Raw genomic sequence first — 25,999 nt, 5'->3', positions numbered from 1 at the left:
GAATTAAAAATATTCTGGATGATTGATAACGTGTGAGAGAATATTTTTCCAGCTGAAACATACATTACTAATTGTTTTAATTACATTCTTTTATTAGGCAATAAAAATAAATTGGAGTATTAGGGTGTTTATTGTGAGCCCTCAATTGCTCTACTTAACAAAAATCCACTCACGTGTGAAAATTAAAGATAATAATAATAATAAATTAGAGATGACTTTTCTTTCTCCAGTTCATAAGTAGTGCAAGTTATAGGCTTGTTTGAGAAATACAAAAGGAAATCTATCTAAAACTGCTTTCCTGATTGTTCTTGCCTGTATTGCTGATTTTTTGCAGGCCTTGTAAGGGTTTATTTGAGGACTTATTTTAAAATAATACTGGCAGACAGAAACGGGTGCAAACTATATGCATGAATAATGCAATCACATACTTTTACAATTTTGCAATGTGTAAGCAGCTGCAAAGCACTGACAGCCATTGTCTTCTGCTTTTGAGGGATACATTTGCTGTCAAAATTTTCTTGTTACTTGGTTATTAGTATCACTATGAAAACTTTTCTGTGGCTGTTCTAAATCTAGCCAAATGGCCAAATCAACATCAATCTAATTTAGGTGCTTTTTCTGTCAGTCCGTAAACTGTATGGGAAAAATAAAATTTCTTACTGAACCTATAAAAGAAGCCATTAAAAGCAATGAGATCATAGTTGGAAATGAAAAAAAGAAAACTAAATTGTATAATGAAATACTTTAGCATAAAATGTATTGTGAAAGTTGAACATCAAATTATCAATCTTCTGCACACTTTTTTCTCTCAGGGTATTGTAACTATTTAGATTTAAGTTTGTTCAGCACATTCAGTAAATAATAAACTGCATAGTGATCATTTTTTCTACTTTTGGGTTGATGTTTTTAAGTACACTAGTCTTGCTGAAACTTTAAAAAGTTAGTGCCTAAAATATCTGTATTTGCCAGTGCAGAAGTGTTATGCATACTGTCACTTTTGTTTTCATTTCCTGAACGTACCTGTCAAGGACATACTATACCAAACTAGGAGTTTCCTTAGAGTATTTTGCCTTTATAGCTGCACTTACCTGTGCCATGGGAAATGTTGGCATGGGATGTTTCTTTTGTCTCTCACTCCCTTGCATGTACAGCTAAAGTTTCCGTTACTTTTATATCTGTGCTGTTTACTTTTCATCTGTTTTAGTGGTTTGGCAATACATTAATCACTGGTCTTTTTTGCATTTGGTCTTGATTATATGAGGACAATCTGATTTTCATTTTGTTGTCTGCTTATGATGACACTGCTCAAGTTTGTAGCACTATAAGACTTTGGATGATGCTCCTATGTATAAATCCAGCCTCCAAAGATCAGTGCATCCCTGGGAGCACTGTTTCACATGACGCCTTTTTTTGCTATTTATATTGTTAGTGTTGCTTAGAGCAGCCTGGGTTAGCTGTTCACACAGCCTTCATATGGGTTAGTAGTTACATACAGTTAGTACCTTCAGTTTTTGCAGTAGACTGAACAGTAAACCATTGTAGGCCACTAAGGAACCTCTGATGAGATAAGAGAGATTTTTAATCTATTTTGGGCATGGCTGAAGTTTCTCAGGCATACCTTTAAGGTTTTCTCTTTGAGCAACATGTTTAAGGCAGAGAAGGAAGTTGTGACAACTGCATGACTCTGAAGTTAGACAGAAGAAAACAGGAATATTCAGGAAAATAACTTAAAAGAGAGAACGATGAAATATAAGAGAAGCAGAATTGAAAGGCAGCAGGAAAAGGTATTGGGAGAAACAGCCCCAAAAGGAATGGTGTTCTTCCATTCACCATAAGTGACCTTCTGATTATTATTTTCCATTGTTGAATACACTTCCCTGCTGCACCTGTCCTGTCTGTGGGCTGCTTGAATATGTAGGTCTGTGAGCAGAAAGCCACTGTCAGCCTCACAGGTCTCTCTGGGTCATGGGATGCAACACGCATAACAGCGCGCACAACACGGGTCCCAATGCCCGGTGGTGGGCTTCTGTACTGCCCTGCAAATAGGAGTTCCTAGTGAAAATTCATTATTGACAAGACACATTCCCAAAACTGTCATATGGTGTGAAATGTCCTAAGATTATGGCTTATCAGATAAGAAGGAGGAAATGTGACTGCTCAATGTTCAGGGCTCGAATGATACAAATAGTGTATATTCTGTTTTTGTATCGAAACTTTTCATTGCCTGGATTTGATATATGTTCATCATCCTTACAGTTTTGCTGCTTTGCATCCTATATGCATTTTGCTGGTTTCTGTATGATTTTTCATGTGTTATACATGCTTTCTTATGGAAACGACTCTTCCTCTGCTGTTTTGCATTTCAGGGAAATATTTTGTTTCCTTCATTTGACAATTTGTATTTAGTATCTTCCAGTGTTTACTATTATGAGATCTATTTTTTCCATATATATGTATAGCAGCAAGTATTACATGGTAGTAATTACACAGTAGCATTGCAAGTCTTCTACCTATTGTCTAGTAATACTCTTAAAATAATAATAAAAATTCTATGTCTTGTAGTTTTTTGCTTTCATTTTTATTGAGTACCATTCCAAACCCTCTGTTTCACAATTCCAGCTTGGCAACAGCTGAATTCTTTGCAGTTGTGATAAAACAAATTTTTTTTCTTAAGAATTGCAAATTTTGAATATAGAGTTTTGTGGTGTTTGCTGGTGTTCTCGTAAGTATGGCATTGTTACTAAATTTAGATACCTGTACCCTTAATCTGGCTTATCTGTAAAGAAGGTGAAAAAAGGAACTAAGACTCAGTTTAAAAGGATTTGAAATGTTTTGTTTTCTACATAACTCTGGAAAAAATGGTTTAAAATAATTGATTAAATCCTGCTCTACTGGAGTTATGCAAACTTCTAATGAAATAATCATGTCATATCAATTGTGTAACACTGTATGAAGAGAGTAAATGCGGACTTTTACTGCATGTATCTACCACTGCTTCAGCGTGGGCAAGTCAGAGGGTTTTTTAGGCAAGATACCTACAGCACAGATCCAATTCCTGCCTTCTCAGTGTATAAACTCTTGGCTCTAGCCAAGAAGAACTGTCTGCACAAGTGTTCAATCCCTTCTGTTAACATTCAAAGATGAATCTGTCTTCTAAAGCCTTGTTTGAACTGTCCAGAGCTGTTTTCCTCAGATTTTGAGGTAGGGATTACGACTTGGCCCCAACAGAAAGATTGGTTGGGCATGTTTCTTAAATCAAATATTTAAAGACATTTCCTTTTTGCTTTTCTTTCCAGGATCAGTCCTAAAGGCTCTTTGTTTCTAATTTCACCTAGACAAGATCCATTTCTTTTGAAACCTTTCAGGATTGCAGATATTTCCCATTCAGGCAAAAAATTAAGAGTTTTTGGTTTTTATCAAAGTGGACAAAGCCCTCAGCTTCACTCTCAATACACAATGAATCTTGCTGGAATATACAATTAAATACTCCCCAGTCATATGAGGCAGCTAGCTTCAGGTTCTTGTCTGCCTAATTCAGACCAGAACCTTGCAGTTACCACTTTGTCATCTTAGGTGAATGCTCTTACCATCTGTATTCTGGTGTGGATTTTACTCATTTGCCTCTGTTCGAAGCTGTTCTGTGGGTTTGTTAAGAGATCCAGAGAATCTTACGAACCTCAACATTTTTATTTCCCCAGCAGCAAAGTTTTATTCCATCCTGCATCCTGTGCTGCTGTTGTAGGGACGTGAGGATTCCTTTGCTTTGCAACGAGTCTTAGCTTTACTGAAAATACCAAGTTCAATTAGTTATCCATCCACACAGAAAAGATGGCAGAAGGGTATTATTGTCCATAAATGTTTAGGTTCTCAAATTCTGTAGATGAGGAAATGAAACAAAGTCTAGTATTAATGTAAACATTAAAATTTGTGTACTGTGAACTTCTACTGTAAGAAGATTTCGGAGAAATAATTAAATTTTCTTTAAGTATTGGTGGCATATAAATGATAGGTGTGTCCTGGTTTGGAGAAGGAAAATTCTGACCTGTGCTTTAACCACCAGAGTAACTCTGCTCCCCAGATACGTGCTTATCTGCTACTTACATGTGCAAAGATGAGATATTGCTGACATGTTGGTGGATTTAGACATTTTTCAGCGCATCTGACACACCCATGTTTGGAAAGATGCCTGTCTTCATTTTGTTTGGTGTAATTATCAAGGAGCAAGTCATCTTCATTCCAGTTAATACTGGGCTACCTCTTACTGTGGTATATTTTTAGATTTTGTTCTAAAATATTTTCAAGTTCTATATCTTGTAACTATAGCACTGAACAGCAAGTTGCTGACAAACTTTTTTGAAGCATGAAATGTGTTTTTTTTTTTCTTCTTTCCCTGGTGTTACCACGTTCTGGTCCTCAGAATGTTTTCTCTTTCTGTGATTCCTTTTCAGCTGCTGCACATAAAGTGTGATAATGATGAACATATGTTTCAAAGACCCTCTACTTTTTTCTGGTGTAACAATGAGGATTCACCTCCTTGTTTAGATATCTCTTCCATTACGCTTACTCCTAGGAGTTCTCCTGACTCTAGACTACCATCTGGATTGTTAATACCACCACCTTCAAAAAGTGGTCTTCCAAAGCCAACCAGTGAATACAGCTGCCCAAGACCTCGTGTAATCCTGCTGTGCAAAAGCTTTTTTCAGTTTTTTTGCTTTCCTTTGTTCTCTGTTGTGTATTAACTTGTATTAAAAATGTGCATTTTGTACAGTGGTTAAAGGACAGAGCCAGATGTATCTTAGATTCTCTAGGGATACTCTTAAAATATGGAATTTGTGAAGATTTACTCTTATTTTTACATAGCTTTTTCTCTCCCACCCCCAAAACATCAATTCTTATTTTCCCAACATGTTTAAATTAGTCCATTAATTAATTACCTCTGTGTTATATGTCAATCTTTTGTTAAATTCTTAATATTAGGAATAGTTATTCAAAACAAATTCTAAAGGTCCAACTTCAAGGGCTTTCCCCTCCCATGAATTCATAGAAAAGCAATCAGCCATTAAATACCTTTTAGCATACTTTATAAAAACTCTGTGCAAAATGAAGGTTGAAAGTTATTCTTAAATATGAAATGGGCATATTGCCTGCTTTTTCATAGCAATATGCTTATACTCTCAACTTTTCTTCCATTTGCAAGTAACGTTTGGCTGTATTTGGCAAACATCATGGCTTTCTGCATGTGTTCACTAAATAAAAATGCTTCTTGTGCTCATATGTATTCAAAATATGCATTTCTTAAAAAACTAAATTATAGTTCTACTTAAACTAGCTGTATCAGTAGTATCAAAATGGCCAGTAACTTCAACAAAATGACATATAGACAGGAAATGACAGTGTAAAGTTTGGTTTTGCTTTTTTTGCCTAAAAGACTCATTTAAGACTAAACATAAATACTGTTTGCTTATTTATCTAGCTTCTAGGTAGCTGTAAACACTTAGCAAATGAGGAGATCTACATTAGCATTTACTGTCTCCAAGACGTTCTAGGATTATCCATCAATGTTGATGGGAAATGTAGGTTAATATATGGCATGTACCTATGCATTAATCCTGATCCCACCTTCCTATCTACAAGAGAGTTTTGTTTGTATGAAGAATGGAATAGGAGATTCATTGTATGTTTACGCTGGGTCAAGCACATCCATTGCCCTGCTTTGAGTGGGACCAGATAACATCCAGTGATCTCCCTGACTTAAATTATGGTGGTTCTCTGACTATGCACAAAGGCTCCAGGAGTTTAATGCAAGCTCCATGAACATAGTAATAAGAGCCTATTGTGTCTGAACACTTTACACTGAAATCTTTTTAGAACAGACTACTATTGAAATTGCTATGTGTAAAAATCTTAAAACTTAGTTATTTTATGAAGTTAATTCAGCTCTGGTCTTGCCAGGGAATAACATGACTAACTTTTTTTAAATAGAACCAAAAAAAAAAAGCATGTTAAATGTAGATTTTTTTTTTTTTTTGCTTGGCACTTCAGTATACTTAGGTGGAAATATCCCAGGTTTTTGGAGGTGTTGAACAGTTCTAGATCTCTCCTAACCCAAATTTAAAATATTAATTCAAAACTCCTAAGAAATAGGGAATGTAGGACTTCAAAGTCTGGTTTTCTCTTTAAGCAGTGTATTCAGTGGAAGACTATGGATCAATGTCCTTTCCTTCTCAGCAGCCACTGCAGCCTCCAGAGACAAATAGAGGTAGTTCAGAGCTACCTATAGACTTGGCTTAGAAATTTGTGCTGTGTGCTTTGAGAGCGCAGCTTCAGTTGCTGCAGCAGAGGCACTAAAATGTAGCATTCCAAAATAAGATTTAGGTCCATGAAACTTTCATGGACCTGCAGTGCTGAAGACTAACCTGCTTGCCAGGTTGTTGTATTCATGCATTCTGAATAAAAGGATCTGTGTGACTAGTTTGACTTGTGCTTAAAATTTTTCATGTGAACATTTTGCTCAAATTTAAAAGTAGCAGGCTTTCCCTATGCCTGGCTGTATAGTCTTTCTAATACACAGAATGTAGATTTTTTATATTGTCTAAGTAATAACATTAACGTGCAAACTAGTTTTGTATATATATTTTGTCTTTGGCTTGTCAATCTCAGTTTTCATCTATTTCATCATCTGTCTTTAGTGTTCAGTTTATTCTGACTGGACTGTGCCTCATTTGTGGCCTGAAGTAATGGACTGATGACAGGAGGAATTAATCGTTAAAAAATTAATATGGCTATAGAACGATAATAATTATTGGGTTTGGGGTTTCTTTGCTTATCCAGTATTTTTTTGAACCCTTCCAAACTCCTGGGCCTTACTAATGAAATCTCTTCTGTTACATGTTCAAGGATGAGAGTTTTATTTTGGATATTAGTATTCAGTGTATTGCATGTCTAGGTTGTTACTTACCAAAAAATACATTTGAAGCTTTGATCACACCAGGTTTATTAGGTTGTCAAATAAGTTATCATGTAAGGAAGAATTAGTAAACAAGAAATATTGGGATTGTATCTTTTAATTTTAGCTACTGGTTCTGTGCACTCCGGAGCATAGCATATTGTTGTTGCAGTATTACCTTAAATGGGTCTTGTGAACATATCCATATTCATCCGTCTGCAATAGAGAACTGCTTGTCACCAGCTTTTTCAGGTTTAACTGTGATACTTTTCTGGCTGTACCAGATGGACTGAAAACGGAAAAATTATAATGCTGCTTATATATTGGAGAGTTTTAGCATGTCTCAGACTCTGAACTGCAAATGCCATTTGCTTGGTGTCAGGAGCTGTTTTTTGCATGCTGATGGTTATTTTTAACTTTTTTGAAAATGTGGCTCTTATCTGCATGCTGAAGAATTCAGTATTGTGATCTTTCATGTGAAATATTGCCCTAATATTTATTGTCCTTATTGTAGGCAGGCAGTGTGACACCTAAATCACCCTCCACTGACATCTTTGATATGGTTCCCTTTTCTCCCATATCCCCTCAGTCATCAACACCTACTCGCAATGGTACACAGCCTCCTCCAGTACCCAGTAGATCTACAGAGATCAGTAAGTTTTGTAACAACTGACCTAATTTTTGCTTATATTATATTTTTTTAATAAAGCATCTTTAAAGATTTACGTACATTTTGCATGAAAAGCCAAATACAGTTTTTGTAAATCACATTCGATAATGCCATTTCATTTTTATACCATCTTCCCAGAGTCATTGATGTTGCTGCCAAGTTACATTATAAACAAATCTATTTACTTGCTGAAGCTATTATATAAACAGTTTGAAGGAGTTTGGTGGGGCATTTTAACTTGGCTTTTCTTTTACAGTATCTCTTTTGTAGTTACTTCAAGAAATAGTTTTACTTCCTGTTAGTTCTTTCCTTGTCAAGCCACAGTTGTAGCATCTAAAGCCTACATTTCTGGGGAAGACAGAAGGTGGAGTAAGTATGGTGATGATGATGCAGAAGGGAGAGCTGAAGAAATCCCTCAAGATGTAGACTGTCTTGGAATACTATTTTTAGTAATACTTTTCATATCATCTACAGCTTTGTTTTTCAGTTAGAGTTGATGAACCCCTCCAGGTCTGTGGACCACTCCTAAAAGATCTTCAAAAGATTATTAACAATAGCAATTTTATTTTCCAAAGGCTCGAAAGCAGCTAGGGTAAGGTTCTTGGCTTCACTGGAAATCTTTTAGGAGTCTACAAAGTATTTTTAAAAGCTTTGGAAATCCCTTGAGGGAGGGGAGAGGAGAGCAGAGCATACTCAAGCAGTGTTAAATGTTGTAGAAATACCAGTCTGTGCATAGTATCTTCTATTTCTGATGCCTATTTTAGTATGGATGAAGAACGTTAATGTTACTGCCTGCTGCCTTATAAAAACACATTTGAAGAGTTTCTGCTTGTTTTGGGGAATGCTGCTAGTATGTAGAATTTTCAGGTATGAATGCGAGCTGTACACAATTATAAAAATGCATTGTAAAACTTAAGTCAGTGAATGTCTTCCCCAATACCATATCCTACGCACCTTTCGTTTCCATTGCTCAGAATGACTGTCAGCCTCTGAAGAGAAAGTAGATGTCGAGGCTATTGATTCAATAAAAAAATCTGTTCTTTTTTAAGAGAAGATTTTAAATTAATTTAGATGAATTTCTATGGGTTTCTCAAAGGGTATATCAACAGAATTTAAAACTATTCTATTAAGAATAGTTTAAATAACTTACAAGAATAGTAGAATATTGTAATAGAATATTAGAATAGAACTGTTCTATTAAGAGAATTTTTATGGCTTTGTAAAGAACAACAAAAAAATAATTCAGACACCCCCTCCAACAACTCCTTTTGTGTTTTCAAATTTATTCCTCTGAAACTACAGACAATGCCATAAAATCATTCTTAATATGCATATCCAACTTCAAAAATAATAACTTGAATTGAATTACAGGATGAGATTTATTTTTTTATTTATTGTCCTACCTCGGTTCTGTTGAAATTATAGCTAGAAATCTTGTGGGAGTCAGCGTTCAATGCTGAGGGGTCTTGAGAATTCCAGCTATCTAGATTTTGTAATTGTTTAATCAGTGGATTTTGTAATATAGAAAATACTATAAATAAGTTGCTTATTCAGTGATATGTACTGTTTAAAATAGTTGTTTCTTCTGCACTTCATTCATTTGCATTAAATTAAGATGATGTAGTTCAGAGATGTGGCAGTCGGTCTGTTAATTCTTTGTGCTTCCTCAGTATGCCATGCTTCAGAGAGATTACAGAAGTACATCATAGTTCTTATACTTTTGATCCCTGATGTTTCAGTCTACATCATAGTACTTTATATGTTGAAAATTGTTCCATTCATCAGCTATTAAAACTCTTTGGCATATTTCAAAAATGCAATTTGAAACAGAAGAGGAATATTTTATAATCAAACAAGGACTTACTGTCTTAGATGAGAAAGTTCAGCTCCCATAAGAATGTCATTCAAGCTGTGTAACGTTACATTACTATAATAATGTATAACAATACGTTGTTTTATATGGTGTTATTGCTGCTAGTACAAGCAAGCTGGCCTTTCTTTCTCCAATGCAAGTCAGATAGGTGGCAACCAAGAGGAGACGAAGTTTGGAGTCTTCCATTTTCTGAGGTCTTCTGAACATCTTTTCATGTTCTTATCTCTACTTTGTCACTGCACTTGAGTGTTTTTTTCCATCACTTTTGATGGATGATTTTCTTGGATTTTATACTTTTTATAACTTTCACCTTTATCACATTCAGTAGTAAGGTGAAAGATAAGGATGCACCATCTATTTGCTAGTGTCAACCTCAGTTGCTCCATTCGACTAAGTGAGGTTCATCTGCCTGTTACCTAGGGATGCAAAATGAGCTTTTCAAAGCCAAAGTTCATCTTACTCATCAAAAGGCTAATTTGACAAATTGCCTAAGAATAACACTGCACAGGAAAGACAGGTCCTATTTGCAGGAAACCGGTAACAATACCAAGCACTTTGGATTCCTCCAAGACCAAGAGCTTCATAGTTGAAGCATAATAAGCATCAGGGTGACAGTTCAGATTTTCATAAAGAGAAATGCCTCGAGTTAGAATTTTGCTTGCCAGCTCTCCTTTGGGTAGTTTCCCAGCAAAAATTGTGCAGTTATAAATTATATCTGTTGCTTTGACTAGTTCGCAGTACATAGTTCAAGAAACCTGGCATTCTAATACTGGAAGAGTGCAACACTGACCTTTTCTTGGAAAGGCAGTTATCTCCAAAGCATTTAAGATTTAAAAAAGGGAGACGTTTCTTGAAATTTTGAGTTCTTATTCAGCATTCATAGAATCATTAAGGTTGGAAAAGACCTCTAAGATCATCAAGTCCAACCATCAACCCAACACCACCATGTCCACTACACCATGTCCCTAAGCACCTCATCTACACGTCTTCTAAATACTTCCAGGGATGGTGACTCAACCACTTCCCTGGGCAGCCTGTTCCAAGGCTTGACTGCTCTTTCAGTAAAGAAATTTCTCCTAATGTCCAATCTAAACCTCCCTTGGCGCAACTCAAGGCCATTTCCTCTTATCCTATCACTAGTTACTTGGGAGAAGAGACCAACACCCACCTCGCTACAACCTCCTGTCAGGTAGTTGTGGAGCGCGATAAGGTCTCCCCTGAGCCTCCTCTTGTCCAGACTAAACAGTCCCAGTTCCCTCAGCCGCTCCTCATCAGACTTGTGCTCCAGGCCCTTCACCAGCTTCGTTGCCCTTCTCTGGACACGCTCCAGCACCTCAATGTCCTTCTTGTAGTGAGGGGCCCAAAACTGAACACAGGATTCGAGGTGGGGCCTCACCAGTGCCAAGTACAGGGGCATGATCACCTCCCTACTCCTGCTGGCCACACTAGTTCTGATACAGGCCAGAATGCCTTCTTGGCCACCTGGGCACACTGCCAGCTCATGTTCAGCCGGCTGTCAACCAGCACCCCCAGGTCCTTTTCCTCTGGGCAGCTTTCCAGCCACTCTTCCCCAAGCCTGTAGTGTTGCATGGAGTTGTGGTGGCTGAAGTGCAGGACCCGGAAAGTTGAAGTCCCCCACAAGAACAAGGGCTAGCGATTGTGAGACTTGTGCCAGCCTTTTGTAGAATGCATTATAACAATATGGCTTCTCAGTAAATGTCTGCTCACTACTGGATATATCAGTGATAGCAAATAAATTGTTTTTAATAATTTTAAAGGAGAAAATTGCATGATTTTTGAACAGGAAGTTGCAGATTGGACAAATATATGGTGTCTCTTTAGGTAATAATTGCAAAAAAGTGATTCTTTCAAAAACAAAAGCCCTTTCCACTCAAAATTTCTACTCAAAATGTTGCTGAGAAATACTTCTTTTAGTTTGCAGTAACCAGCTTGCAGGCTAAACATTATACATTGCAGCCCAGTATAGTAATTGCTTAAGTGAACAATTGACCAATGCATAGTTAGTGCAACCAAAAATGCAATTTTAAAGACCATGCTACTGCTTCCTCATGGAGTAAGGGATTGCAAATGTTCTTGTAAGTTATCTTAAAGGACAGAATTAGTTTATTAATTTTAATTAATTAAAAGAGGAATGAATTTATGTGTTTCTTGGTGGCACAGCATTATTGTCATACCTTGGAAAAGAACTGGAGAGGAACTTTCTCTGTTAAATTGTTCAACATTTATTTCACTCAAATGCATCTTGAACAATCCAAGGTCACAACTGGCAGCTGTAGAAATCTGCTCCAAGGTGCTATCTTTCCAGAGATATTTAAGAGTTTATTGTCAGAATAATGGTGGAACCATTTTTTATGCTGTAATAATTCCAAAAGAAAAAAATATGGAGTAGCCTGCAGCTAAGGGAAAGGCTTCCTGGACTTCACTACCTCAGCTTATTCCAAATATTTTCTTGGGTGCTTGTCTTCAGTGTGATTAATTCTTATTTGTCATCACAGCTGCTCCAGAACATCTGGGGAAAGCATATATCAGCATAACTCTATGCCTGGATAATAGCTAAGGTAAAGAAGATTGGGATGCAAAATGCAGCAGAAAAGCCAAATATTTGTAATTTTGTTTGGTAATTGCTAGTTTTGAGTTTATTACAGAGTGCAGGTTGCTACTTTCCAGTATTAGGTATTTCTTGTCCTGAATGTCAGATAGGTCACAGAAACGAGAATTTATTACCTGTTCATGTCTTCTGTGGTTTGAGTTGCGGATGTAAAACATCAGCATTTCATGGTTTTGAATTTGTTGGTCGATTTCCCAAGCTGTGAATTTATTTCCATCCAGAAACAAATGGGAAAGGGAAAGGAAATCATATGTGCTGTTTGAAAGGATCATTTTCAAAGGCTTACTGGTTGCTGTGTATTGGAGAAAGAAATGCCTATGCTACAATTATTTTGGGGAGTGTGCCAAGCAAGATATTCTTGGTATAGTTAACCTTCATGCAAATACTCTAGCCTGAAATGAAAAAATTAGTGATTTATCCCATCTCTGCTAAAAAGGAAGCCCCTCTGTGAATAGTGGCGTGAACACTAGCAGATAAGCTTATGGACATCCCATGCAATAGTGCAGCTCTAAATTTTACTATTTGTCCAATTTCCACATATTTTTCAGCTTCTGTTCAAAAGAGAAATATTGATGATGCTATTGAAAATCTCTCATGGAACTTTATGCCTCCCTGACTCTTAGCAGTGCAATCTCTCAAATAACACACAGAGTTTAAATGCAGAAAAGTAGTTGTACTATGGACTTTTTCAGCCAGTTTACTGAAATGGTTAGCAAGTTATAATAGAGATAGTTCCCAAAATAATACTTTTTCATAGAAACTCAGCTAGGAAATACTTCTCTATTTTGAATTTGATTCCGTACAGAATTTATTAGGCTGCATCACTTAGAATAAGTTACACTCAGGTTAATTTTAAAGTCTGCCTTGAATAACAATATAAATGAAGTAATCCTTCACCTGAAGGCAGGTGACATTAAAGGAGCTAAAGCTTCTACCATTCTCCTGCTAATGAGCTCAGAAGTGCTGTCATTAATAAAAGCCCAATAATAAGGCATGAATGAGATAATATCCATAATAGTGTACAAAACACTTGCTTTCAAAAATAGTGATAAGTCATATTTCAGCACTAAGAAATGCAAGAGTTGTGTTCTTTACTGTTTTTTCCTAAATACATTCCTTGAATGTTTCCTAAGGCTTGGTGTTGAAACAGGCTGCTTTTAGCTGTCTGACCACACAGAAAACTCTCAGCTCCTTTTAAGGGTAGAAAGAATCTATGGAGGAGGCGGGGGTGGGGGGCGGGAGAAAGAAAATGGACATACATAATGAACAAATAGACTTACGAGGAGCATAAAGCATAATCACTTTCTGCCCAGTAGAGGTTAGATTGAAAGTCAAAGCTGCTAACACATCTGAAGGTTACTTGGAAGGAGCATCGGAGCATGTAAGGACACTGGTTATACTGGAGCAGACCCCTTTTGGCTGTGAAATAGGCAAGGGACGAGGTAGATCTTAATTTTTACATTAGATTATCCTAGTTAAAGTCTCTTTTGCCTGCAGGTGGTCTGCCTCTGCCAGGAAAGACTAGATTTTTTTTTTTTTTTTGGCTCAAGTGGGCTTTTGGAATAAGGCTCTCTGATCAGGGCCATCCTAGTCCCATGTGACAGTTTGTAGCTTTTTAGCCACATTTTTTGAAATATGTAATTAATCAAGTTCCTGCTTGTTTTTGTACTTTATTATAGGAATGAATGCTGGTAGCTGCTAATTATTTAGAATGCCTATTGTGCAGCTTGATAACACCTAAATGATTAGGTCAAAACCCATGGAAACTAACACACACAATAAAATGTTGAAGAGCCTAGACAAGTACAGGTCTAAAACTCTGACTCCAAAGAGGCCAAAATAAAGACATTTATTTAGCTATATGCATGATCTTCAGCATTGATAAGATGACTGGTAATCCTGCAACATGGATTTTGTGTCAAGTAATCAGTTGTCAGCTTCCGTATCTTGGATGTTAAGGGTAAAATTTTGTGCTTATCCAGAAAACTGTCTAGTCATTTAGAAGATACTAATGGCCCCTTTTACTCTCATGCTCTTAAGCTTGTTTTAAGGTAGGTAGTATGCTTACCAGGTTTCTTGATGGACAACCATGAAAGTTAAGAGATAGGATATGGTTTTCATTTTCTCTCCACCAATGACAAGACTGTATTAACTTAGTTCTGTAAATTTTGCAATCAATGTGGTTGGGTTAGGTTAGCAAAATTATTTTCTTACTGGTTTAGTTCAACCCAATGTGCAATAGGAAAAGTCTGTATAGATGGCACCATTACATGTAAAGAGAAAAAAAAATCCCATTACTGAGAAGCAAAAAAAAAAGAAAACACCACAACCCAACCCAAAATATTTGGGCTGTAAGATGTGAAGAACTAGCATTACACTGTTCTAGTAAGAAAAAGAATGTATTGGAGGTATTTCTTCTTGTCCAGACAAAAAAGAAACAAACAAAAAACCCCCCTAACCACTAGAAAGCATACTACAGTTAAGAAAAAGTGAGAAACTGTATGGTATTGACAGAGGGAAATTTGCAATCATTCTATTTATGGATCCAGATTTAGTGGAATTTTAGGGTAAGTGACCTTTCATGGTCCTATGCTTTTTTCATACTTTCTTTCTTGACTTGATCTTATCCAAGATTTTAAAACCCTGACAATTAGTTTTAGTTACTATCAGCTGTGCATTGAGGAACTCTATTGAATGTAGGCCTTACCTTCCATGAGTAAGGATAGTTGTTTAAAGATGTCCTTAACCAGATCGTAAGAAGTGGCAGACAGGGGACATGAAGGCTAGGTTGTTTGCAAGAATACATTTCTGACATAATGTTAAGATGAAATTTCACAATGGATGTCCAGATGTTCCTTCCTCATTTGTGAAACACCTCATTTGTGAAACATTGTGAAACATTTGTGTATAGGTGTTTCCAGAGCGCACTTTAGTAGGAGATGCCCTGTTCAAATTGGAACTTCTTCTCATCGGATCCCTAAAATTCCTCTAGAAGGCACAAGCATTAATGAAAGCTAAGTAGAGGCTTAAACAGAGGTTGATGGTGTTCTTGGAAAAATATTTGAATTTTAAACTTTGAAAAACTAATCAAGACATGGCTTTCAAATTTGGATGTTAAAAGTTGCATATCTGGAGGTGCTGTTTTTCAGCTTCTAAGGAGATGTAAGCTGAGTTTTTCAAAGAGCTATTGTTGTAGCCTGTACATTTTCTGTCAGTGACTCACTTTTCTGTTATTCCAGAGAGAGACCTTTTTGGAGCAGAACCTTTTGACCCTTTTAGCTGCGGAGCAGGAGATTTCCCTCCAGACATTCAGTCCAAACTAGATGAGATGCAGGTAATTACTGGGTTATCAATTATGCAGTTTTCTATGGCTCCATGAATGTTCTTGAAATACATATCTACAGTATTCTGAAGATGTATTCCAGACTGCACACACAAATAGGGAAAAAACCCACCTATTTCTGACTATTCCTTTTGTAAGTATATCTCATGGTCTTTGAGTTGGAGTTTGAATTTGTCTGCCTGAAGATCCTTACAAATGTTAGCCCATGGTATTAATCCAGACCACCTGCACTGATTTAGGGTTTATCAGCAATGTAATCAAAATGGATACTGCTACTCTTGCCTGGGAAGGGACTGAGCAAGCTAAAAAAGAGAGCTGAGGCGAGAGCCCTACAGGTACACTGATGCTGTTACTCTTCAGTTCCAGCAATCACCACCACCCTGCTATACCCTGATCTTTCCCTCAGGGGCATTAGTCTGGTTTTCCATAGCATTGGCATAGGCAAAATACGTGCTTAAGGGGTCATGGCAATTTTCTGCTGCCTTTAAAAATAGCTGTATTTGACTATGGCACTCTGGGACAATTAAACTATTGAGAATTTATTCAAGAATTCTGAACTGATGTGTTTTTATCAGAAAATGTTTGTTGATTCTGAAACGCTCAACAGTATCTGTTCAGTTATTGACCCAATTTTGAAGCAATTCTAGGAGAAAGCCTTCAAGTTTTGGAATAAATCACTCTTTTCAGTCAGACTTTCCAAACTGCTAGTTCCTTGCCAGCTTGCTTATCTGTTTTTTTTCAGCAGCCTGCCAGCAAAACGGAAGGCTGAAAATACTGGGAACTTGAATTTCTAGGATCCTGACTCCTCAGCAGAAAGTGTTCCCAGGGCTTCCAGCCCTCTTGTATCTCGAGAGCCCACAAAGTCCAAGAGAGCTAGCTCTCGGCTCCTTCAGTTCCTCTCTTCTGCCTGGAGAGCAGCAGAAGCATTTCGTAAATGGCTGAAATAAGATTTAAATATTGTTTAATTTACCTAAGTAAAATTTTTTAATTTCTGTTCATTGTGAAACTTCATTTTTCATGTCAGTTTAGGATGGTGCCACTGGCAAACTCCACTCACTGTGAAGTAAGAAATTTAGATTCTTGCTCACCTGTACTCTGGCCCATATAATTTCAGATAGCGGCTAAAAGCCAAAACTGGCTTCTTTGCAATTCCGGTAAAAATACTTGTATTTTGTGAATGCTATTGTTATTACCAAGCCCTTTAACACAAAAAAACCCAAATCTTTTAGCACCTCACATCGATACATATCAATGTTTCCATTGTGTATAGCCCATTTTAGGAAAACGTATACTGTAGTTTCTGTGGATACTAGGAAGAATCCTGTGACTTTGGCTAAATGTCACACACTAAGAGTTCTTATTACAGGTAATATTTTGGCAAAATTTTATATTGTTAGCATATAAGGCTACAAAGTGTTATCAACTCACAAAACATCAGTGAATGGAACAGTAGAAATCTTTATCAAAGATTTTTGAAGTCATAAAATGAAAAACTCATATCGTTGTTTGTACTCTCTTGACCTAAAAAAGCAGACAACCAACCGGTAACAAAACCCTCAAACCTTAGTTCGTTACTATGTCTTATTGCAAAGAATATTGCACTGGTCAGGTATTCCCCCCTGCACATACATATTTTATGTTTTCCAACTTTTTAATCTGCTTTATAAACTAGTCTCACAATTAGAGAGTCTAGCATGCCAGTCTTAGCATACCCTGACACTTTCACTGAAAATTAATTTGTAGGTCTTTATGTAGGCACAAAACTTACTCATGTATAATCCAGTTGAGAACAAGTGTAAAGCTGACAGGTTATGGAAAAAAAAATATTCTGACTTTGGCCAAAGCAAAAGCTATATGCTTTTTAGCATATCACTAAAAAGCTATAAAGCTTTTTACTTTACTAGGTGGTTGGTGCAAATACAGATTGAAACATGTTTTTCCTAATATCTCTTTTATTTTCTTGTGCTTTCCTGGGTGCCTAGCGTCAGCGATGGTTGGTATATCATATTTTAATAATGGTATTTAAAGCATTTGCAATTGAAGTGTGCATGTGTTCATGTCTCATGTTTTTATTTTTATGCATGTGTGCACATATATATAAATATAAAAACTTTTAAGATTTATATTTTATATATACAACTGTGTAAGTCAGGGCCATTTTAATTTTTAGGGGCCTACAATTTTTAAGGTAGGGACAGCTGATTTTAGTTTTCTTCAGTCTGTCTTACCAGCTACTAATACTAAGCCTTCATTTTCATTGCTGTTTGTTTTCTGTGTGTACTAGTGAAATCTCCAGTTTTCATCATCGAATTGTCATTAGTGAAATAGTCTAAGCAAAACCTTTGATACATAGATTTTTGTGTTAGTACAATCACATTTGTGAATGTGTTTTTATTGGAAATAATTATTTAAAAACTTGGCAATGAGCAAAAGAGAGCTGTGCTAGAAGTCAGCGGTTGTTAGATACACAGCCTATAAGAAGGAAAGTGAAATGGACTTACAAAAGGTAAAACCGCAGAACATGTAATGTTTCTGGGAAATCTAACATTAAGGAACAGGAAAGAAAAATGTAGGCTTCTTTCCTTCGCTGGAATACAAATCTGTTATCTTCACATTATGATAGTACAGCCTGAGTTTCAGTAAATATGTATTCCGTTAAATATACAAAGGTAAGTTGTTTACGAACACATCTAACAGGTCACAATATAAACTTACTCTGAGAGGCTATTAAATGCAGTTTATCCTACACTCAGAGTGGCGAGCAAGCTGCCTCGGTGGCGGGCAGTGACAGCCTGGTTGGAGCAGCTCAGTCCAGACTCTTCTATCCTATTTCTCGTGGAGGGCTGTGTCAGATGCCTCAGTCTGCAGAAAAGCTGTCTCGGCATATGTGTGCATTGGAAGGTGATGTGTAAGCAAAGTGGGAGAGGAAAGCACAGCACAACAGAAGAGGCGTCGGAGAGTAAACTCTTAAGTAACGGGTGCTTTTCCTTTGCATCCAATATTCTGAACTTAATGAGATCAGATAAAGTTTCCTGACCTCTGGGGGAACATTTTTATGTTTAAACTTTAGTGAGGATCTCAATTTCACACTTAAGCTCTGTCTATTCCATTTCTCAGTCCAATCTCTGTTGATCTTTTTGGAGAGCTCAAAACTCAAACGTGCTGAGATGTGACTTTTACAGCTCAGGCCTCTCTCTGATGACTATCCAACCTCCTGTTTCCCCCCACCCTTATGCTGAAATGTATTTTCATCCTCTCTATTTTGACTATATCCAGACATTAATGAAATGAATCTGTCTATTTTCCCAGAAATCTTGCAGTGAAGGGAAGTTTCCCTGGATCATGAATCATAGCAGCAACAGCTGCTATAATTTATTAAAATCTCAAGGTAGTTAATATCATAAAGCTTCCAGGAGCTGCAAGCCATTCTCCCTGCATGGCCTGAAGCAGTCAGTAGGCTTGACATCTGTCCATCTGAAATAAGTTATGCTCAGCCCTCTAAATTATCTTCTCAGAGATGTGTAAATTTATAATTGGTTCATAGGGTTTGTGCTGACTTAAGCTCGTTGAGTGAAGTCACTGTGAAGTGATAAGTGAGTTAACCTCAGAGCCATAAGGTTGACTTTGGCAAATTTATCTTCTGATAAAATGGAAGTTCTTTGTCTTTTACTGTTTACTGTTTTTAACTGGAATAGCTCACGTCTTATTACTATAGACCCAAAAAAGTGGGAGTTTTGGAAGAGGGTTTTTTTTTTTCCTAGTGAAAATAAGCTTTGCTTCTTTCTTTAAGAGACCAATCATATATGTTAATAAAATTCCATCATTTTTCTGGGTAACTAAGATGTTCAGTCCTTGAGTTAAATCACCGTGGAAGTAAGAAAGTTACTTGACATTGTCATCATGGGGATATGAACACAGAAGCGAGGCACAATATAGATGCACACATTATATCCCTTCCTGTTCCCACTCCTGTCCAGTATCCGAGAATGGCCTTTTACTGCATTCCCTGAAAATCAGCAGCTTTGAGAGATTTTCTGACCAAGTAAGGAGTTATTGTTTCCTGAACCTTTAAAGTACAGGGAGCCATGGCACACGTTTTTTAATGAACAGGCAGCGTGTTATGCTAAGAACACATGTTATTAGAATCTGAAATGTCTGAATTTCACAAGGCAAAATACTTTAAATGCTGTGTATTAAAATTAATGATGCATTTTTTTATGTATATAGTATGTAATGTGTACCAAGTGGTGACTATAGATGTCATTTTTAAAGAAAAAATATTTTGCCTAACACATTAGTCGAGTTTATTAGAAAAAGATAAAAACAACTCATAATTTATAATCCGCTCAGTCATTCCAACTGACATCATTATTATAGCAGCTGCGAATGCTGGGGTTTGGAGTGGAGGGTTGAGAGTAGGCATATGCTGTATGATGGATACTGTAATAATCAGCAACTTCAAGTAGGAGCCATAAGTCTTGAGAGTCATATGCAGTTGGGATGTATATATAAACTGTATTCCTGAAAGTGGACATAAAGCTGTAACTCTTCTGCATTGCTGTGAGAACTACAGCATAGGATAATTACTCTATTGTCTGCATTAATCACAATTCAACTGTGTCAGGACATAAAGGAGAATCTTTTCTTGAAAACCTGTCTTCCCACAGCTTGGTTGACTACAGTTGATTGGAATTTCTTTTTTTTTTTTTTAATATCATATATTTGCCAAAGTATAGTTTTGGAGATTCCAAAATTGTTTAAGAATTTGGAGTTAATTTGCAAAACTTGTGGGATTAGAAATGGAGATGTCTGTGGGAGATCTGAAGTCTGTGCTTTCCTGATCTTTAGGAATTTGACTACAATCACTTTGCCAAAGAATCTGCTGGGCTAGAATGTTGTGATTTTTTTTTCCCTTTTGAGGGCTGCATTTAATTTAATGGGAATATTGGTTGAGACAATACAGCTTTCTTTGGTTTATACTCCTACGCAGTTCTTGTCCTTCACTTAAATGTTCATGAAGAATAAATCCAGATTTGACATTCTTTTAAAGTCTGAAAAATGCCCAGGTGGTTATCTAGATTGCCTTGATGTCCTCTTCATGTTTTTTTTTTACCCTGTGGTTGCCATGAAAATTTGAGCCTACTGGTAACTGTAGTATCTGACAGTGAAATGTCATGTTTCTGTTACAGACTGCGATGTGCATGATTCATTTTTAAGCATGCATGTGTTAACCCTGCAGTTCCTGGCACTGTGGTAGCAGTGATACTTCCTTATCAATTCTGCCTGTAGTAGAAGCTGGGTTCTCAGATATGCAGCTAATAACAACACCTGGCAACTGCGTCACTATTTTCTTTTAGAACAGAAGATGGTTCATTATGGTAATAAAGGGTAAAAGGCTTTTTAATAATTATGATACATACAGTGCAGCAATCTCTTAATGGATTAACACTGATCACATTGCAAATATATGAAAATATGATTGTTTTAAATGCAAAATATCACAGACAGCTTAAAAAATGAGGAGGACTAAATGGCGGGAGGGAAGTGGTCTGGAGTGAAATTGCAGAAGGAAATGTCAAGGAGGCCACTGTTCTTCAGGAAAGTAGAAAGAGTTCAAAGTAAAGTCGTAGCAAACACAAGGTAAGTAATAAGTGGCAAAATATCAGTTTGTATGGAATAAAACAAAAATAAAAAAACCCCATGTGATCAACATAGGAGCAGTGAGATGTGTGCGCTTCCAAAATGCATAATCTGATTTGCTCTTAGCTAGCATTGGAAAGTGCAGCTACATAAGATGCCAACAAACAGCTTAAATGTATAGAAGAAAGAAACGAGCATGCAGGACATGCATGGGATGCGTGTTTGGTCATAGGGCTGGTACAGCTCTGAAAGGGCTCTCCGGATTGCTAAGAATGAAATTGGTTGTCCCTGTTAAACCAGTTGCCATAGCTTTTTTACTATTGCAGCTGTATCAAGCACCCTCAGGTTGAAGCACAAACTATCCCTTTTACAACCTCAAAACTGGAAGCAGCCTTTAAATACTTTGAAAGATTAGCATTTCAGACACACCATAACTGCGGGGTTTACAATTTAACAGGCTAGACTGTAGGGCTAATTCTCTGAATTCTCCTTCTGTGTAAGCAGAAGGACTGCTTTGACTGCAGTTACATCAATTAATAGTATCCTTTGGGTAAAAGAACAATGTCTGTTTATAACAGGATGTGTTTGACTTGGAACTTCAGATACTGTTTGCTTGAAATATCTTTTGCATTGAATGCTCTTCCTGTTAGCTCTTTGAAAAATACAGAGGGGGGGGAAAAAAAAGGTCAAATACACTAGTGAGCTTTGGCAGCACCATGTCACCCAGGTAGGGCAGACTGGGTAGCACAGTTGGAGAAGGTTTACACCACAGTACTGCTACTGGCTCATCATCTCACAGTATGAATCTGCCTTTAGGAAAATTCAAATTTTACTTGGAAAATCTCAGATCATTTAGTAACCATTGCCAGGAAGTTTATTCTATTTCTCAGCATTACTCTTCTGATGGCGGTAGCTGGTGGAGTTACTAAATATTCATATGCTTTTAAAATTCTAGCCTGTGGTTTAAATTTGTTTGAAATTAAGCTGGTTTGACTTGGGATTTATCTTTTAAAACCAAAAGGTATGCTCTTGAGGTGCTGCTGTGCGCTATGAGAAAAGGCTTGAGTATATGCCTAATCCCAATACAGATTGCTTTACAAAAAGATTTATTTTGTTTACAAGTTGTTTGCTTCGTGAAAGCACGTATTATTGGTTTCATGGCATACGATCAGTATTCTCTTAAGTGAACTGTGTGTTAAGACAACACTGAACTGAACATCATGACAGCTGCCACTGGAGCCGATGTTCTCATGGCATTTCTATTCAGAGCCCTTGTTTCCAATTGCTTATAGCTTTACAGTACTTTCACCTAACAGACTGAAATTTTCTCGACTCAGAGGTGACTTTTCTCTTGAAGGTCAAGCCACAATTATTCAGCTTCTTTTAAAGCAAAAAGAAAAATATTAAAAAGAGCACTTTCCCTGTATTAAAAGTGCTGTTGTTATTTTAGAACTGGTGCAATCTAAGTACATTTTTTAAACCAACGACAGGGACCTGTAGAATGAATTTCTTTTCAATAGAGGAGGCTTATAACCATTTTTGTGTTCCTACTAATGAAACTAATGTGAGTAAAAAGAGGAATTTGGGGCTGAACGTTTTAAGAATTTCTGGTATTAGCAACAATGTCCGTGACTTATCTGACTCAATAAACTGTACATAAAATAAACTGTTGGCTTGTATAGCCCTAATCTTTCTATAAATCATGTTAAAAAGCCCTATAAATCATGTTAAATTTTACTGAGGAACAGCATGGTGCATATCAATTTTGTTTGTTTTTTCTATATGTATTCAATATTCTTATTCTATATTTTCTTCATTTTATATAAATACAGTATTTATTTTATTATACCAGAGATGCATCCTTTTATAAGTGTAACCACTAAGACTTATTAAAAACCGGCTGACCAAATAATATAAATGTCTGTGAATTCACTCTGAAGTATCCTTATGGTTTATCTGCATAAAGATAAGCTCAAATTTAGATGTTTTTAGAAAGAGAGCTTAATCCTCCAGAAATTGCTTTCCTTTTTATTAACTATGTCTTGTTTCATTGCAGGAGGGGTTCAAAATGGGATTAACTCTTGAAGGCACAGTATTTTGTCTTGACCCACTAGACAGCAGGTGCTGATGCCAAGAAACTAAATGTGAAATTCCTACGCAGTGTTTTATTTTTAATTCTGAACACGTATTCACAGATATTATCCATGTGCCAAAAATTGCTTTTTTCAACATGTAAACTCTTGTGAGGTTTGCTTCTGTAAAAATCCAACTTAGTTCCAATCTTTCCCTGTACAAATGTAAAAAGTTGTATTTGTTTATGAAATATGAATTAAATTACGCTGTTGTGTTTCTTTCTCTCACACTTTGGCCTGAGTTTACTACGCTTTATGACTATTACCCTGAGAAGTTCTTCAGAAAGCTCACACATACCTCTCTCTGTTTGCAGACATGCAAGCATGATTTTTATATAATACTTCACTTTGCAGCATTTTGAAATTAAGTTTTTAAGCCATTATTTAATATTCAAGCAGTAAAATGATTAGTATCTAGTACAAAAAGTTCAAATTGCAGTGAAAAGCAGAAAATACTAACCATTAATATATGCTTAAAAGGTAAATCTGGATACCATGTAATTTATTTACTGGATACCATGTAATTGATATACTATGGTGTATATATGTTGTTATTAGTTTATAAAATCCAGAAGATTTTTAGGTCCTTAATTCATGTTTTAGAAACTAACAAATTGTTAGTATGCTAATTATGTTTAATGAGCATAGAACTGCTAAATTGCAGAATAGACAAAGTAACTGCCCTTTGTTTTGATATTTTATAGCTGAACTGTAAAGTATGTAATTTGGAATTCATTACATGATAACCATAACTTAAAAAGAAGATTATGGTGTTGCATTTACTTAGGAATTTACATAATTTTGTGTATAAGCAGGCACTCTGTTTACTGGGCTCAATTCTGTAAGTTACTTTCAACACCTGAGTGTTTACAGTCAGGCTCTGTTGAGTATTTTTTTCACTATCTGCTTTAATGTTATATGTCTTACTACAATTTTTACGCTTGCTGCAAGAATTCAATGTAAGTTAGTAAGTCCTTCATATCCACTGGTTGTTCATGTTACAGAAATAACTGCACACCAAAATTTTCAGCTGCTAGTGAGTTGAATGCTGACCTGTCTATGCATATTCTTCATTAATCTTCAGCATAAGCAATAAAATACCATCTCAAACCTATCAGAAAATTACTATCATTAGTGTTTTGATGCCCAAACTCCACAGTAGTTCAATTCAAAAACTTTAAAAACTCTCATATTTTCCCCTCAAAACATACAGGTGTGGAAAAAACCAAAATTTCAGAAATTTTTTTTTTCTTTCCTTTTTCATGAGAGGTTTTTTGTGATACTTACGGTTTTGTCCTTAGCGGTTGCAGTTTACACCAAAAATGCATTTTGCAAATTCGTCATCACGTGTATATCTTTATGCCTTGTTCAACAAAGTACTTCTGCATATACCTTTGAAGTCCACTGAAACGAATGGGGTTATTCCTTTGCTGAGTTTGACATATGCACAGGTACCTTGCTGAATGGGGGCCTTAATGTCCTACATTACATGAGTCTTCCTCTCTCTTTGTTCAACATCCATATAGAGTATTATATATAAATATATATATATTAAAAATATATAAAATCACTAACAAATAGAATAGTATATGTTTCATAAAGAAAAGTCTTTATAATTTTGTTTGTCATATAGTATTTTGGAATTTGTATAATGAGGATGTTTAGTAGCCATAGCAATGGCCTTTTTTAACAAATAGAATTTGTATTTTTATTGTACTTTAAAAAGCTTTACATAATAAGCATCTATTTAGTGGTCATTTATTATCAATGGTAACACTAAGATAATATTTGCACATTTTAAGAAATCTTTTTCTTTACTGATTTTTATGATAGCTGACTGCAAATGGCATGGTTAAATATTACATACCTGGTCGATCCATACAAAAATACTTCAATCAACACAACAGTGCATTTTTAATGAAAAGGTTATGTGATCCAATTGGAAACTGTATTTCTATGTAATCTCAAATGTCTGTTTAATTTTGCCTAAAATAAATGTTTTTAAATAAATTGCATCCTAGATCACAGTGTTCATTCAGTAAAATGCCCAGTGGGAGGGTGGGCGGAGAGATGCTTAAATGTTGGGCAGGACCTGCCACAAAGAATGGTTTAGTGCTGGAATGTGTCAAAGTCACCTTATATGCTGCAAAGAATCTGATCTCAGCCAGTGTAAAATAACTCCAATGTTTGACCTTTATTGTTGAGTTTGGTCTAATCTGTAATCAGCAGAGAAAAGTCTTGTTCTGCATGCAGCTACCTAATACTAGTAATTAGGCAGTAACTCTCTCCTTCATGGATTTAATTTTTTTATTGTCTTTTTATTTTTTTTAATATTTAGATACTCAATACACTTAGTTACTAAATGACCCGAATGGTTATTTAAGGAGTAAGGCATGTACTTGAAGTCTTTCTGGATCCTAGAAAGCAACCTCTGTAAACCAGGTATGTTAATGCGACAGGCTGCAGCACCTGGCTTTTGAGAAAAGAAAACTAGTCTTACATCATCTGGTAATTACTTCCATTGCAAAATTTCTCTTCAGACTAATACCAAAACTCATTTAACCTCTGCCACTTGTGGAAATGGGGCTTGGACAGTTTATGGGAATGGACACTGTCGGGGCTAGCAAGTAAGGGGTATGTGTAATCTCCTGTAGTTATAAATATGAGCTATTCTTTCCCAGAACATGTCTCCACTAGTATCAGTGTTCTTCTGCAGATAGTGCAGTAACATTGTCTGCTAAATCTTCAGACTACTACTTTAAAAAT

At 36.2% G+C, this 25,999-nt stretch overlaps 1 protein-coding gene across 3 annotated transcripts in view; it reads left to right on the top strand.

Moving 5' to 3' along the window:
• Positions 1 to 24,551, top strand: part of GULP1 (GULP PTB domain containing engulfment adaptor 1) — a 168,691-nt gene extending 144,140 nt beyond the window's left edge. For 2 of the 3 annotated variants that reach the window (XM_075153683.1, XM_075153684.1), the window contains 3 exons: positions 7,461 to 7,599; positions 15,358 to 15,452; positions 23,158 to 24,551. In XM_075153683.1, the coding sequence (XP_075009784.1) occupies positions 7,461 to 7,599; positions 15,358 to 15,452; positions 23,158 to 23,229 (306 nt within the window). In that variant the 3' untranslated portion in view covers positions 23,230 to 24,551. Of the gene's footprint in view, positions 1 to 4,448; positions 4,674 to 7,460; positions 7,600 to 15,357; positions 15,453 to 23,157 lie in introns of all 3 variants that reach the window. The other variant, XM_075153686.1, reaches the window with a different exon arrangement.
• Positions 24,552 to 25,999: the final 1,448 nt, after the last annotated feature.

Source organism: Calonectris borealis, chromosome 6, assembly GCF_964195595.1.
Source record: "Calonectris borealis chromosome 6, bCalBor7.hap1.2, whole genome shotgun sequence".
Taxonomy (NCBI): domain Eukaryota; kingdom Metazoa; phylum Chordata; class Aves; order Procellariiformes; family Procellariidae; genus Calonectris; species Calonectris borealis.
The sequence above is the reverse complement of the archived record's forward strand: the minus strand, read 5'-3'. Positions and strand labels throughout refer to the sequence as shown.